This window comes from Planococcus citri, chromosome 1 (genome assembly GCF_950023065.1).
Source record: "Planococcus citri chromosome 1, ihPlaCitr1.1, whole genome shotgun sequence".
NCBI classification, from domain to species: Eukaryota; Metazoa; Arthropoda; class Insecta; order Hemiptera; family Pseudococcidae; genus Planococcus; species Planococcus citri.
Genome location: NC_088677.1, coordinates 59,854,677 through 59,872,115, shown reverse-complemented (window position 1 = coordinate 59,872,115; position 17,439 = coordinate 59,854,677). Strand labels below are relative to the sequence as shown.

Genomic DNA, 17,439 nt, shown 5'->3' with positions numbered 1-17,439 from the left:
TAAAGTTTGACTCTTGCGATGTCGTTGAGTTTTCAACCTTCGCGAAACATACATTTAATAGTAATTGATTTGATTTGAAGTAATTATTGGTCGAGGATTGATCGGAATTAGCTAAAAAATGTATTGTTTAGGTGGGGGCAGAGGCACTGTAGGGGTGTAAATGAGAGTAGCGTAAAATTGGATGTCATATTCGTGTTCGGAGGGTTTGATTCATATATAAACGACACCCACATTATAAAAATATCAAAACTTTTAAAATGGTATAAATTGAAGTGTGGGCAGAGGCACATGGAGGGGTGTGGATGGAGGTAGAGCTAATTCAATTAGATAGGTAGGTACCTACCTAATTGGATTTTCGATGAGATCGAAATAAATCGAAAAAGGATCCAAAATATTGAACTTAATAGTAACAAGGGAACAATTCGAGATGTTCGCCTTTAATTTGAAGAAGGCTGCGATTGTAGAAAAGAGCATGATCTGAAACCCCCCTCCTCATAACAAGAAATTTCAGCTGTACGAATTAATTTTTCGATGTTTGACAAATTTTTGAAAATCCAAATTCACCATTTTCGATGATCAAGATCGAAATATGGGTGAATTCAGTTCTTATAGGCTCACTCATCCCCAATCATAGACGACACCATGGAGTTTGGTCACCCCAGGAGGGTCTTTGACAAAACCTCAGAAAATCAAATTCGCTCAACCATGTGCTACATTCCTGAGTTCTTAGGTGTAGTATCACAATAGCTCATTTTACATATCATAATTACCCTTCGTGTTGGACAATCCATCATTTCCTTTCTGAGCATTTTCCAGAGAACGTCTGCCATTCAAACAATGTGTAGATTCAAAGTTGAGCCGACGTGGTCTAGAGGTTCATTCTCAAACTCTTATAAATAAATTTCCTCGATCAAATAACTTCAATTTTTGTTTAAATACCTACCATGGGTACGGAACCTATTTAATATGTAGGTATTCATAAATAAAGGAATTTACTTTCGAACCCATGTCCAAATACTTAAATCCACCTAATATCCACCATGTCTACCTCTCCCCCCCCCCCAAGCAAGTCGAAAAACTCGATACAAATACCTACAAATTACAACTAAAAATCTGGTACCTAGATAAAGTAAAATACACGCTAGCTCATTTTTCATTTTTCTTTCCCATCTCAGATACGAGTATATTTTTCCATTTATCATAACTCCGATATAAATCCGCATTATAAAAATATAATCAGTTAATTAGTGGACGCGTTTAATATAGAATGGGAAAGATGGTAGCTTAATACTTGGCTCATATGTGGCACCTATGTTTTCCTACAACCGCACAAGACAAACGCGGATTTGGCGTGCGAAAAACACGACATTTTATCCACAGGATACCTCAGAGCAGAGCCAAGTTGTAATATATCTTCCGAACGTAAATGTAATTTTTTTTTTTACTTTTTCGGATAAATACGCGTTTTAAACGACGATGTTACAACGGCATATATCATTTTTAATGTTTTCCAACACTGGTAGCATCTTAATTTGTACGAAACGGACAAGGTAGCAATAGTTTTTCATACCTGTTGGTTCACAGCTGACCGAGAGTGACCGCTAATAGCTAGGATTGTGGGTAATTATAACAAATATATGATATTTTTCGTCATTACCTATCTATTTAGTTGAGGGTATTTTATGTGTTGGAAAGTGAGGAGGGGGCAAAGTATACTTTGAATTTTGATTGTTTTAACTTAGGAGGCTCATTTCTTTTAGGTATATACGTATGCAGATTCCCTGTAAACGCCAATCAAATTTACTGATCAATTCAGAGCAATTTAAAGTTTCTGGAGAGCACTAAAAATTTTCTGAATGCTCTAAAATGGTACAAAAGTGATAATCCATTTTTAAAAAATTTTGAAAATTTTGAAAATTTTGTAGTACCTGTACGTAGGTAATTTACTGTTTTTTTATGCCTTCAGATTTTTCAAGTTTGTCAAAAGTTCAAGCAACGGACATAATTTTTATCAAAAATTTTACTAAATGAACCATTAAGTAGGTAAGTGTTGACAAATATCATTGTTTGAAATATTAACAAAGAAACGAAAACAAAAAAATGCAGCAGGAAGTATATAGTCAGAAGTGAACGCGTGGCAGTCATTTCAACATTTTTTCATAATTTCTCGTCATTATACCAAACAGATCAGACTCGTGCTGCAGCACTTCCTCAGTTATTAAATTATACTCGCTGCAAAATTAATGTCTTATATCTTCGTTTACCCAACATAAATCGTTTCTCTCCGTACTATTATTTCGAAAAAGCTTTATTTCTTTCGTTTTCACACTCGACGTTGTTTTTAGCAGTTTAAGCCAAGCCTTTTATAACGACGACGATGCAGCGATGGTGTTTCATAACACAGTACAATTCATATCTCCTTAAAATATACTGCTTATAGATATATATTTAGAGCAAGACGAGACTTCGTACAAGTGCAAACGTATCTCTATATAAACGACTAACGTGAGCATAAACGCCTCCTCACAAGCCTGCTGAAACTCATCTTTTTTAGCTTTTATTTTTTCGTTTCTGTATATAAAAAGTTTGTTTGTTATGCGAATACAATTTCCTTGATAAGCGCATAATCTGAGATAAAGAACGTAAAATATCTCTTAAGATGTAAAACGTAAAAATTTCCTTAGTTCCTTTGTACTTGAAGCTTAGTCAAAAGGAAACTTATATATATGTGCGATTTAATAAGATTTTCTTTGAGAAAACGTTTAACTTCTGGTAACTCTTTGAGATAAATACGGAATCTGTGAAACACAGAGATGAAAAGTTTTTCACGGATAAGGACATCGAAGTAAAGAGAGATAAAACTTTCAAAGAGTTCGAAAACTTTAAATCGTGTAACAAATTCGCTAGCGTAAAAAGCGAACGAAATTAACTTTTTGCCCCTCTGCACCGTGTAGAATTCATTATAAAGAATTTCAATGACATCGGATAACAAATGGAGTTCAAATTGTCTCGCGATTTTCTCATATAGGTATAAGTACGTCGTGGTACCTGTATCTTTCTTCTTCCTACACGCTTCTTTATTTACGTAATTATACTCATCAATAAGGTGGTGTAGTATTGTGCGAGTTTCGAGTAGGTAGAATATTATACAAGGAGTCTCATTATACGTAAATGAGTGTTGGAGGTAGGGAAGATAGGTACACAAATTTTCTCACCAGGGAACTGAAGGGAACCACTTGAGCTAGAGTATGTGCTAATAGCCTTCTGTAGACGAAACTTTAGGCGTTGAAGTTCATTTTTGAATACTTACTTTTGAAAAATTAAAAAAAACTGACCAAGACGTATTGATGAAAAATTTTCAATTTTCTCACAATACATCTATCTACGTACCTACCAATAGGTATTTTCTCTCAAACGAAAAGAACATACGCCAAATGTTATCATTTCAACCCTTCTGACTCAAAAATGATCAATTTTTTATTATTCTAGAGCCTGTATGGTCATTTCGCGTCAATTCGACCAAGAAGTGGTAAGGGAGGTCGGCGATTTTTTTGAAATTTTTCCTGTGGAAAGACCTCCCGAAGGGATGATCATTGAAGCAAATCGCAGTGCTCTAGCCCATTTTTAAAGGCTGATAGGGGGTGTCAAAGTTTTCAGTGAACTTGAAATATTGTCCATTTCAGCAGTGGATTACTCGATAACCGCGATACCTACCAAAATGGAACTTTTTCCAATAGTTAAGTGTTTTGAAAGGCTTTTTGGTGATATCATGAAAATCAGTGTTGCCACTTTTTTTTGTACGAAAAATTAGCTTGAAAAGTTTCAAAATGTAGTTTTCATATCATTCCGATTTTAAAAAATTCTAAAAAAAAATATATTATAGACAACTTATTATGCAAAACAACATATTAAAAAATTGGAATGGCATTATGTCGTACAATCGATTTAAAAAAATTGAAAGATTGTGAAAAAATTTGATTTTTTGATTAAAAACATGAAAAAAAGTGTTGATTTGTAAAGTTACCCCATTTGACCCCTATTTTTACGTATCTGTTGAAAAAATTGAAAAAAAACCTTCACTCGATGAAATAAATTCATCACAAAAAAATCAAAAGTCGAAAGAATTCAAAAAATAAACAAATTTTTATTGTTTTGCCATGAGTGTGATTTTTGTCAACTTTTTCATGAAATACGTCAGAAAGAGGTCAAAATACGACAACCGAATAAATTTAAACTTTTCTTGATGTTTGGAATTGAAAATTTAATTTTTTCGAATTTTGATTATTGGTGATGAGCTCATTTCATCGAGTGAAAGGGTTTTTTCAATTCGGAAAACAAGGGTTTTAGGCTCCAGCCTCCTTCGTGACACTATGAATTTTTTGGGGGGGTGTTTATAATAACAAGATTATTACACCCATAAAGGTGGGGTTGGATTTGGTTTGTGAGGTTGATGTTTTTTATTCTTTTTCTTCTTAATCAATTAATCATTCACTCGTATCCGAGCATCCTGACTATGGAACTTCTCCAATCAGCTGCTTCCAACCTTCTCTGTCTTCGGCCTGTCTAGTACACTCCATGAGGGTGAGCCCTGTAGCCTTTTTGATAAGATCTGTGTACCTTGTGGGCGATCTCCCGCGCAACGTCTTTCCTTCCACTTGAACCCTGTACACTGTACAGTCAGCTTCTCCAGGTTGTCTTGCCGCACTATATGTCCGAAATACCTCAGGATCCTCCTTCTTATAATGGTGCTGAGTCTATCCTTCACACCTAGCTCTTCCAGTATTGACCTGTTTGTTCTTTTCTTGGTCCATGGGATCCGAAGCATCCGCCTATGGCAATACATTTCGAATGCATCTATCCGGCTCTGATCTGTTTTTTCACTGTCCATGTCTCCGAAGCATACAGGAATATTGAGAATACAAGCGTTTTTACAATCTTTAATTTTGTTTTCTTGGTGATTCCGTGGCTTTTCCAAATTCGGCTGTTTTCCTACAGCTGTCTTTGTAATTGATGCGCGCGTTCTTATCTCATCTTCTGAACCTCCATTGTTGGTTATTAAGGAGCCCAAATATACAAAGCTCTGTACCACTTCTACTCCATCTATCTCCTGCAGCTCAGGTTGGTTGCCATTTGCCCTATCTATTATCATCATCTTGGTCTTTGATTTGTTCACCTTCAGACCCCTGGCTAGGCTAACTTGTGCAATGTTGCCCATGATCTCCTTCATATCGTCAATGTTTTCAGCCAGTATTGTGGTGTCATCTGCATACCTCAGATTCAATATTTTCTTGCCTCCTAGAGTAACTTCTTTCTTCCATCCCTGTAGAGCTTCCCTCATTATCCATTCTCCATATGTGTTGAACAGTATTGGGCTGAGGATGCATCCTTGTCTCACTCCTTTGCCAGTCTTGAAGTGGTCCGTCAGTTCTCCTTCTACCTTTACCTGTGCGTTGTTGTTATTGTACAGGTTCTTCATCAGGTCTATCAAGTGTTTTGGTACTCCCATTATTCCAAGGTTTCCCCATAATATGTTCCACTTAACGTTGTCAAAGGCTTTTTCATAATCGATGAAGCAAAGGTAGATGGTTTTGTTGAATTCTCGGGCCTTTTCAATTATTTGATGACTGTTGAGGATTTGTTCTCTCGTTCCTCTTCTTGGCACAAAACCTGCCTGTTCTGGAGGTATTTGAGGAAGTATAAATGCCTTGATGCGTTCATGTATGATGTTTAGAAGTACCTTGCTGGAATGAGATATCAGGGAGATTGACGAGATTGTTCTGTAGTTTGAACATTCGAGCTTTGACCCTTTTTTGTGCAGGGGTATATTTATATGAATGTGGTCCAGTCCTGTGGCCATTTTCGATCTCTCCATATTTTGTTGCATATGTGGTGTAATATTGTGGTACTCTCATTTGATGCTGCTGTTTTCATCTCTGCAACTACGCCATCTGCTACAGCTGATTTGTTTTTCCTGAGCTTCTTTATGGCTGCCATTAAAATGCCCATTTTCTCACATGTCCAACTTACCCCCATGAAATACCAACTCTCTTCTTTCCAGCAAAATAGCCCAATCAATTATCAATGAACACCTTTTCGTACTTGGATTATATCCATTATAGGTATGGTATAGAGTATCAAAAACAAGGAACCAATTTTTATTTTAGACCATTTTTGAACCTCCGCCCAATTTCACAATTTTTTTAGGAATTTTAGAATGCTCTGTAATGAGCAACAAAAAACTTCAACGCCTACAATTTTGAATGGATTTCAGATGTGTCAGTTCAAAAGTGAATTTTTTGCTCAGAAATACCTCAACTATGTACTTCGTTAGGTACATAAATAGGTAAGTATCTAATCAAAAAATTAATTGAGCTAAAAAATATCAGTGGATGAGAATTCAAAGGTTTTCTGTGGAGGAGTTATTGCATTTCTGATGTTTTTTGTGTATTTCAGTTTCAGAAATAGCCAATAGGTATTGTTTTTTCACTTGAAAAAAATGTCTAAACATATTGCATGTTATTGTATTGATAATACATATTAATGTTGACCGTCCAAAATACTGACGATATCGACCTATCTAATCTTTAGACAGTCGAGAAATCGTATGAAAATAAAACTGCATCTATTGCCTACTGGATGTGTGTTGTTTTACTCAAATCTTCAACTCTCAATAAACCTTTCTTCCATTTCCTTTCTATATACATCGAGTAAGAATAATTATAAACAAAAAAAAAACTTCTAGCAGGCCGAGTACAATCAATTAATTGCCGGTCGTTAAAATCGAGCGTTAAACCAGACTAAGCTGGTAATTTTTACCTGATTAAATGTACACTTTATACCGGCTAAAATCTAGTCTAAATAGTTTATACTACATAACGGTGTTCAAATGACTTTACAAATAACTTAATAGCGATATAAGCACCTACCCAGTATGAAAAAAAAAGGGTCGAAGTATATCGCTTAACGTCTCCCAGAGCAGATAGCTGAGTACTACTACATACAAAAATAGATAGGTATGTAAAATTCGAGATCGCTGCAGACCACCAACGTTCACGTAAACACTCCTCTATGACTTAAACGTATGTAATAAGAAGCGCCAATTAATTCGTTCAGTATCGTACGTGACAACTGATTACATTATTTTAATACTTACCCTTCCGTAAATCAATACTTCTCTCTATCATTAATTATAGTTGATAGGTAAGGCCTTTTAATGTATCGCATCTACTAATAACGTCCGACTTTGGAGGTAGTGGCGGCGCGATAGTAAAACCTTCAATTTTCAGATACCTCACATAAAACTGACCTACGAATAAATTGGAAAACAATAAAAAAAAACAAAAAACAAATCTTCACATTACATTCCCAGAAGTTGAAATAAAATTGGCGAATTATTAGTCGAATTAGCCGAGAAACTCGAATACGTAGGTGCAGTTAGATATGTTTTTAATGATCTAATGAAAAGTAATTCTTGGTAAAAGGGCTTTTTCGTATAAATTAACCGGGCTGAAGTTGGCCGTAGAATAACTCGGTTATATAGTACGTAATAAGTATATACGAAAGGTCGGTTTAGCTTGTGATTGATGATGGTTACAGCGACGACGACTACAACGACGACGGTGCTTTTTCTCTCGCACCCATTACATCTCGCCTATATTCAACAAGTGCCTGCCGCGAATGCCTTTCTTTGGTGTGTTTTAATCCGCGTGTATGTGTAATGTTTTCGTATATGGGCTACGTACACATGCAAAATATGTACCATATAGATGTATATGTACACGCTCCTCTCATACATAATGCATCAATTATCACATTCCCTGGTTCTGCACACACTGTGTAAACCATACACGACTGATAAACTTGTTTATCTCGTGTTTACGCGAACCGATTATAGGTTGAACAATTCACCATCCCTGTGAATTGAGTGCAGGGCTGTCGAGATGAGGGTCGGCAAAGGAGTCAGTTTGCCTCGGGACCGGTAGAATAAGGGCCTGTGATGAAAGAGAAACATTATTTTTTACTTCTCGTTCTCGAAACACAAATTTTCAAAAGCTTTTGCCCATGCTTCGCTCGAGTTGTTTTCTTTTCTTTATCAAGATCAAGATGAAAATGTCTAAAAAAAAAAACTTCTTAAAAAACAACATTGTTTTATGCCTCTCGAAATACAAATTTTCAAGAGCTTTCGCCCTCGTTTGGGTCTGTTTTGTTTTCTTTTTAAAAATCACATGCTTCAAAAAAAAACATCATTCAAATTCTAAAATAAAAACCAAAAAATAAACTTCTCATCCTCACGAGGGAACGTTTAGAACTAGCACTCATTGATTTGAACGAAACCTACCTAGATCGAAAGAACATGTCCTAAAACTCTCGGAACCAAAATTTCAATTTTCAAATTCCAAAGCTCATTTTTGGATTTCAAGTGAATTTTTGAAAATTCAAAAAAAATTTAAAAAAGATATTATAAACGATTAATTATTTAATGGCCAATAAAATACAAATTATATCATTGCAAGAACACGTAAATTCGCAAAAATTACCCTCGAAACGTAATTGACCAAAATCACCGGATCAAAGCTCACCATCGACGAATTTACATAGCAAATCTAATAAAAACATAGGTTTCTTCGCAGGAACCATATGCCCAGCATCACGAATCAAAGCTTCTTTCAAGTTACTAAAAGTCTTATAATAGCCAGCCAAATGATCATTGACATACCACATGTTCCTTTTCGCTTCACTGTATCCATCAGCTCCACTCCAGTGCAACTGGTTGATGAAACTAGAGCTCAAATAATGTCCTACAATAATATCCAACTGGCCACTGAAAAACATTATGGGATATACTTCCAATAATTCTTCGATTTGAGGCTTCATACTTCGATTTATTTCATCCTTCAGGTGCAGGTAAACTTGATAGGAGTAATCCTTGTATTCAATTTGTCCAACATGAATAGTTTTTCTGAATTCATCGTCGTTCATAATTTCGATGTAAGAATCACCTCCGTCGAATGTCTCGTCGATATAATCGTACAGATTTGAAAAATTGGTGAATTTATAAATGTAATCCCGAGCTTTACCAGCAGCCTTGAACGAATCACCCCATCGGGTATTTCGAATCAGTATTCGGGCATCTTCTTCGTACTGCTGCATCAGTAACTTTTCTCTGCGATCGACTAATCCGAGTCTGTGCAGATGTTCGGCGTAATCCATCATATTTTCCGGATCAGTGTACCCATTTCCGATGAAAATACCTTTTAAATTAATTGGAAACGACGATTTCGGATTTCTTTTATAGATTTCGTATCCTAAAGCTGGAAGATATTTACCGGCGTATGATTCTCCCGATATGAAGAATTTATTTTTACGAAGTTCTGGAAACATGGTGAAAAACTGAGTCAAAGCGTCGAACAAATGTTGACCAATTTCTTGTTGGGTAGTAACGTAATAATTATCGGTGAAACTAAATCCTGTACCTATTGGATTATCGATAAACAATACGTTATAGTGCTTGGTCCACGAATACTTGTTCTTGGCTAATTTACCACGTGATACTCGAAAAGGACCATTTTCAGTGAAAAGTCCGAACATGGAACTACTACCGGGGCCTCCTTGTAGCCAAAGTATCACAGGACGTGATGACCATTCTGGGCTTGATTGTTTAAAAAACCAGAAAAATAAATTAGAATTTGCAGTTTCGTTTACCGTCAAATATCCCGAGTGGCTGAAGATGTTGGGAAGTAGGGGTGTAACGCATGATTTTTCTCTGGCTGTGTTAATTTCTCCTTTCTTTATCAACGGGGTTAAGATTAATGGCTCACCACAGTCATTCGATGGCACGTAATTCGATGCAGAATTGTCTGCAATAATGACCGATACAACAAATAGCAATAAAAATAACCGATGCATTTTACTGATCATGCAGTTTGCAACGTATACGGCACCAAATATAACTCGAAATATAGGCCACTAATTACGATTGGGCGACTGGCTCGAAAAACTGTTAGGCACCTACTCAAGTACATAGGTAAAATCACAGGAGAAACGTGTGATAAGTTGAAAATACTTTTATTTATTTGTATTATCACCCACTTGAAAAGCACTCGAGCTATACAAGTGTTTGAGATTAGGTAAATCGTCAATTTCAAATAATTACCTACTACTTTTACTACCTATTCAATTTCAAAGATAGGTATAGAATAAAACTTGAATTTTTCTCAAATTCGTGCTCAATGCCACGATAGCGGACCTAATAGAAAAAGTGTTGGATTATTGATGCAGGGCTCCCATCGTTGAAAATGTGAAAAGGCCGGATATCTAATGGAGCAATATGAAAAACCATTAAAAATTTTAAGAGTTCAAGTTGCGGGCTGTTTCAACACAAAAAATTGAATATTTTTTGCGAAAAATAACTCTTGAACACTTTTTTATGTGAAATTATTCTACAAAATGCTCCTTTCATTTAAAAATCTAGAATGACCTGTCGATTGAGTTATTTTAGGTAGGTACCTACCTAATTTAATTTTCGATGAGATCGAAATAAATCGAAAAAGGATCCAAAATATTGAATCTAGTAACAAGGGAACCATTCGAGATGTTCGCCTTTAATTTGAAGAAGGCTGTGATTTTTGAAAAGAGCATGGTCTGACCCCCCCCCCCCCTCCATAACAAGTAATTTTATCTGCCGGAATTTATTTTTAGATGTTTGGCAAATCTTTGAAAATCCAAAATTGACTATTTTCAATGATCAAGATTCGTTAGGTATACCTACATATTCTGAAACTAGATAATATCAACCTCTCGATTTAGAATTTTTCGATTTCTCCAGAAGGCGTGAAAATAATTCTGGGTAAGTAAGATGACTTTTTGAATGACTGACATTAAGTAAGTAATTTAAAATTTTAGATGGTTTGTTGACACTGGTTTTTTTTGAGGGGGGGCAGCATTTGCTTTCTAATACTAACAAGGGAAATATCCCAATCCAGCACAAAAAATTTTGAACCAAACAAAGGGGAATCAAAAGAGGATCCCGAAATACATCATCAGCCAAAATTTCAGCCTTCAGGTGTTAAAATTCATTCTTCGATTTTTGACGAATATTTGATAACTAAAATTCAAATTTGGGTAAAAATGAGAAAAAATGGAAATTTCAGAAAATTGATCTAGAAAGCTGAAATTTGGTTCATACATAGCCTATTTTTGAACTCCCCAAGTCGATTGATGACTGTTTCGAACCATTCCGGAGCCTCCAGGCGACTAATCGGATTATCCAGAATAGACTGAAACTGAAATTCAGCTCGTATCAACTTGAAGTTACTTAACTTCTTTGTGACCCTTTTGAGCGATTTAGGCTCATATTTCCAACAAAAAAAACTTGGATCGGTTTAAATCCAAAATTTTCTCCAGTGATTATTTTGTAGAGGGAGAAAAATCATGCTTTTCCTATCACCTTACTGGGATAAAAAGCATCCTTAAATTACCCAACCTGATATAAATATCCGAGCCGCGATCCGTCCGCGATCTTATCTATTTGGGGTGGCTTTGCATCATAATATGACATAATATCCAGCCACCGGTCCCAGAATCATCTTTTACTCTAAGCTCTCTAAAGCTAGTTTCTCAGAACTTCAGTATTCATTCTACTGCCACCTGACCTGGTCAGCTCCAAGATTACAAGCTTGGACTGCCATGTGAAGGTGAGGTCTACGTTCCTTCATTGATTCTATTGATTCCAATGAAGAGAAACTAGCACAGAGATGATGCTCACAAGGGATTCTTTTTCCACTGGCTCGGAATACTCCCTATTTATTCTATTAAATTGAGCTAGACAGGGTGTGTATTAATCCGGAAGTACATACCATAACGACACTAAACAGCAGCAATTTTTAATTACTTTTCTAGTGTTGGACTGGTAATTATATTGTCTGCCCCCAATCCAAGGTATTTATCCTTTTATTTATCTTATTTTTTACCTAAAATACTCTTTTTCCCCAAATCCACAAGAATAGGCTATGAATGTAGTAATTCTTGTTTTACTTCAATTGTATTAACTTTCATGAGATAGGTACCAACGAATGTTAATCTTTTCTCGCCGTAATGAATTAATTACAAACATTCTTGAAGTACATTTGGCTTATTATTTACGTGTATACATTCGTTCCTACACTACTCTAAATTCGTCCAATGATAATACCTGGACTGAGTCCCTCACTTGGAGTATAAGGAATAATGAGTAAATTTATTTACGAATTATTAATTATTTATTCTAACTCATACTCAGTCTCGTATTTAGGGCTGGACCCCTAGGTGGATTTCCATAGGTCCGAGGGGGTCCTGGTAAGTGGAGGGTTGAGATATTAATTATTTATTCTCCTACTTAGAACCTAGGATCAAGTTTAATATAATTACCATCTAAGACTGACGTGAATAACCTTCTTAGATGGATCACAAGTGCTTATAACTAACTCTATGCATAATCTCCCCCTACAATTTTTTAATGAAAAAATCAAAATCTGCTGGAGGCCCCAGAACCGTTCGAAACCATTACCAATTGACTCCGGAGGTCAAAAATAGGATGCCAACCAATAATTTGAGCTTATTTTGTTCACGCGTTCGCACACGATAATTTTTGCGTTTTTTCAAAATAACCATGCACTGCAAAAAATTTTGATTCGAACCAGCAAAAAATTATTTTGATAATACGTGCCTAAATCGACCGAAAGGGTCGCAAAGATAATAAATTCGAGTTTGCAGGTGCTGAATTTCATTTTCACTCTATTTACAGCGTTTTTTCGAAAACTGGAGAAACAGAAAATCCGCTAGAGGCTCCAGAATGGTTCGAAACCGTCACCAATCTATTTGGGAGGTCAAAAATTGAGTTTAAACAAAATTTCAGCTTTCATGGTCAATTTGCTAAAATTTTGATTTTTTTCTCATTTTGTCCTATGAATTTTTGAAAACTCTTCAAAAATCGAAAAATGAATTTCAGCGTCTAAATAATTTTGGCTGCTTGTACATTTTAGGGTCCTAGGTCCTCTTTCGATCGCCCTCCGTCCGGTTCAAAAATTTTTATGTCGGATTCAAGCTCTACCAGAAAAAATCGACTGAAATATCGATAACTCGTGTCATTTCGACGTTGATATAAATAAATCAATACAAAATTTTTGGCGATTTTTGCATCACCTACACAGGATGTGCGAGATGAATGAAGCCACGAAACGGAAACTCTCGTCAGAACGTTAATTACTTGATTTTGATTCAGCAGTATACAAGCTGTTTCGAGGAAATATCGAAATTTCAACGCCACGAGATGTTTCATTCGATGGTTAATTGTTTCGGTAATGATTTCATTGTTATGGCAGGTCTTATATGTTTCCTGTACTCGGGCAGCGCCAACTTCTCGAGCCTCGACAGTCGACAGCGTATTACATTCTTATGAAAAACAGCTTCCGTAGGTATCGATAAATCTTTATTAAGATAGTCGGCGATGTAATTTATTCTTCTATGTACCGTTAAAAACCCTACAGCTCTTCAAGCCACCGATTAATGAAGTGATCGATTTAAACTACATACATACACAGGTATACCCCTATAGATAGGTACCCAATAAATACCCATGCACCTATAGCGTAAGATGTAATTCCTCGGTGCAATAAGCTCATAGACCACGTCACCTGGTATACTTACATAGGTGTATTGTAGGTAGATTCAACCTGTAATTTACCAGAAATGAAAAAAATAAACCGTAACCATGCATCCCCCCTCAGGATAGTACAACCCTTTTGGAGATTTTTTTCCAATGAGGTAAGTATAGGTGGGTAGGTATGATTTGAATAAATTGTTTGGAGTTGTTTCTCTATACCTATACGTAAATTGTATCTTTTCGTATACCTACCTAGAGAATTTTCGTGGTTTTAATTTCATTCGTTTATTCGGAGGCCGGATACGCGTAGCATACACTTTCTTTATTATTGTTATGTTTCATTTAACGATGTACCGTACCTACTTAATACTTATCAGACCTTGGATTCGTGCGAAACGGGGTTTTATTGTACCTAAGTAGTGATTTATGTTACGTATTATTAACACCCTTCGGTAATCACGATTAGGTACCGGTACCATGCTGGAGCACTTGATTGGCGCTATTTCAATCACGGTTTGTTGTGATCACATTGGATGCAAAATGTAGGTAGGTAAGTACTAATGTCAGTGTTCTTAAGAAATTGAAAATGAAATAAAATGTGGAACTAAATTACGATATTTTAAAAAATTGCACAATCGTTCGAATTTTTGGAGCCATTAAAATAAATCTGGTCTTTTGGGTTCCCAAGTCCTTCGAAGTCATCCTCTGCTAATCTGGGTCGTGGTCTACCTACAGATCAGAGTATTGGAAATAAGACGATTTCGTTCAGGTTCGACTCTTGAAAAAAGAGATTAGGTACCTCGATACTTTCAAATATTGATAATGACTTTTCTTATGAAACGAAAGGATTAAAACTCACTCGACGTATATATGTATGCACGAGATAGGTAGAAAATGGCGCCAGGGTGCGTTACGTTGGATTGTACCATACTCAAATACTACACCTTACCATGGTACACTCATAAATCCCCTTAGCAGCTCAACAGTTGCGGCCAAACAGTAAAGGGAAACACGGTTAGAATGAAATTTGCAACGTAGGTACTCGATACAAAGTTAACCGACAATCCCCGATTAAAATCTTTTCACTGTAGAGGCAACATGGTAGAGGAAACGCGAAGGGAGACGCGGTAATCCTTAGGAAAATAGTTTTAAATCCTGCTACAATACCGAGGCTGTTTCTGTGTTGGTTCAAAACAGACGTTTTCTTATTTAATAAATACGTTTGTTATAATCCAAATCGTAAATTATTATTTACTCTTGTTATAAATACCTTATGCCGTATTTATTCGTGTCTTTGGGCTCTAACGAAGCGGTGCGCGTTCTTTTTCTCTATACGAGTATATCCTTGTATGCCGCCGCATCGTATCGCATCGTACGCCAAACACGCGTACGAGTACGTTCCATTCAATTACTCTGGCAAACATCGTGAGCCTAAAGTTTTCTCGGTGAATTACATCGCCGCCGTTTTATGTAAAATCGGCGATAGCACGTTTCCAGTTTTTATTTTTATTCTCTCGAGTACTCCTCGGGTGTAATTAATGGTCACGCCGAGCCTATAGCCGCAGCAAAATCATAAACCTATTTGGAAGATGATAAGGTTAAAAGAAAAGAATAAAAAACAAAAACCCAACATAAATCATCTTACGTGTTGAAATTTTTTTTATCATAGAAACCAAATCGGCTGCTATGTTCCTTGAGCATCGATTTGCCATTTATAATGCGGTAACTGGGCTGAAGCTGTTTTTGTGATCGATGATGTATCAATTATTGTATCACGACCTCGTATTGGAATATTCATCTAAAGCTAAAGATTATTGACGGAAAAGAATTGGTTCATCGCCTTACAAAACTTCATCATTTATGTTTGAATGTTGTTTTTTATGAATGGAAAATTGTGGGAAAATTCAAAATTGATCCAAGAAAAATGTAGGTATAGGTAAAAGATATTTTAATCAAACCTTACGTAAACTGGAAACTTCTTATGATTCGCTGAAGGCTCCAACGTTTAGAAACCAAGAAATAATATCGTTAAATTATAACTTTTTGATTGTAAAATGGGATAAATTCGAATTTTTAAAAATTAGGTAATTAAAGATCCAAAAATGAGGTCCAATAAGTACTACATAGCAAGCCAAAAATTTGTCTGGTCGTATATATTTTTTATACCTACTGCTTCAGTTTTTTTCTATGTGAAATCAAAAATTGCTCTCTTAAGTGTGCTAAGTGTTTCCGAGGGGGGGGGGGGTAATTGATTTTTTTCTTCAACTCCAAATCAGAGTTGACTCTGACTCTGCGTTAACTCATTGCTTGATTTTTTTCAAAAATGAGTTTGAAGTACCGTTGAACACTCCCGATTGGCACATTTCTGGTGATATCTGAATTGCCGTTTTGACAGTCGACTACAATCAACCAATCAGAAACAAGTATTTTTTTGATATTCCAAGATGGCGCTGACTCGTCAGAATAGTGAGTGGAGATCTGAGCGTGGATCTGACTAGTTAGATCCACACTCAGAACCACAGTCAGATATTGCCGTTTTGACAATCAGAAAATACATTCTGACTGATATGTGGTCATATCCTTATTCAGATGCACTGTCTAAAAAATGCTGTTTTGCCAACCGGGACTCTTTCAACCTCTTTTAACTCTTTTTTCCAATTTTCCATAATGCATTCATTTGCATTTGAGTATTACAAAAGTACATATAAGTACCTACATGCACTACAGTTGAACGTAAAGAGATTCAGCTAATAGATTCCAAAAATTTTCAATCGAAAGTTGAACTGAAAAATTATGTCTTGATGGTAAATACTATCTTAAGTAGGTACCCATTTGAAAAAAAAAGTGGAATAATGTTAGTCATCACCAGACCTCGGATTTTTATGCTATGTACCTACAGCATGTTTTTTATATGCACAGAGAATCGAGAATCTTTCAATTAAGTATCTCCACAATTCATGAAATTCCCAGTGAAGTAAGCCTAATTTGTTAGAGCATTTTTTCGCATATTCTACATACCTCTAAAAGCATTTAAAAAAAGGCATTATTTAGGTATTTTTAAGGGAATTTTTCAGGTTTTGTATAGATTTATTTCACATTTTTTGGGAATGTTTCTTTCAATTTCGAATTTTTGTGCTCACCTGCTGTATTTGGCCAGGTAATTTTTAATTTTTTTCTACAAAATTTTCTAGAGAAAATCAACGTAAAAAGAAAGGCAACAAATTTCTGAAAAATCAGTAAAACAAACACCCATATATTATATTAGGTACCTAAGGAATATTTTTATGTTTTAGAACATGTTTGACATTTTTTAGGGATTTTTAAGCGCATTAGGTACCTACATTGGGATTTTTCGAAGAAAGGATATCCGATCCCTGGTCATCACTCATTTTGGAAACTGAAGATTTCCTCAATATTCTTTAAACGATTTTATTGATTTCTAAAGCCAAATTCAAATCTGCAGACGGAAACGAAAAGCAAAGTTGATGAAAATTTCATCACCTGAAAATTCTTCTTCCTGATTTTTTTTGGAACTCACAGAAAAAAAGTTTGAATTACGCAACATTTCACTTCCCTTTTTTTTGGCAACTTCGACAGTTCACATGAAGTCGATCTCATCACAAGGTTGAAAATTTTTATTTTAAAATTTTGAAATAATTCGAAAGAAATGAGGTACCTAATTGGGGGTAGGGGATAATTGCAAGATTATTTCACCCTTCGTGAGGAGGAAACTTTTGGAAATTTTTGACCCAAAAAAATGTATAATAATTGAATCGGTGAGTATGGAAAGGTAACAAGTC

General features: G+C 35.7%; 1 protein-coding gene across 1 annotated transcript; it reads right to left on the bottom strand.

The window, feature by feature from the left end:
* Positions 1 to 8,464: 8,464 nt before the first annotated feature.
* LOC135833136 (venom serine carboxypeptidase-like) lies at positions 8,465 to 10,002 on the bottom strand. Its single transcript, XM_065346784.1, has one exon. It carries the CDS (start codon positions 9,916 to 9,918, stop codon positions 8,569 to 8,571), a length of 1,350 nt encoding a protein of 449 aa, XP_065202856.1. The 5' UTR covers positions 9,919 to 10,002; the 3' UTR covers positions 8,465 to 8,568.
* Between the last annotated feature and the right edge of the window lie 7,437 nt (positions 10,003 to 17,439).

Coding starts and splice junctions, on each gene's coding strand:
- LOC135833136 (XM_065346784.1), bottom strand. CDS start 9,918: ATGATCAGTAAAATGCATCGGTTATTTTTATTGCTATTTGTTGTATCG.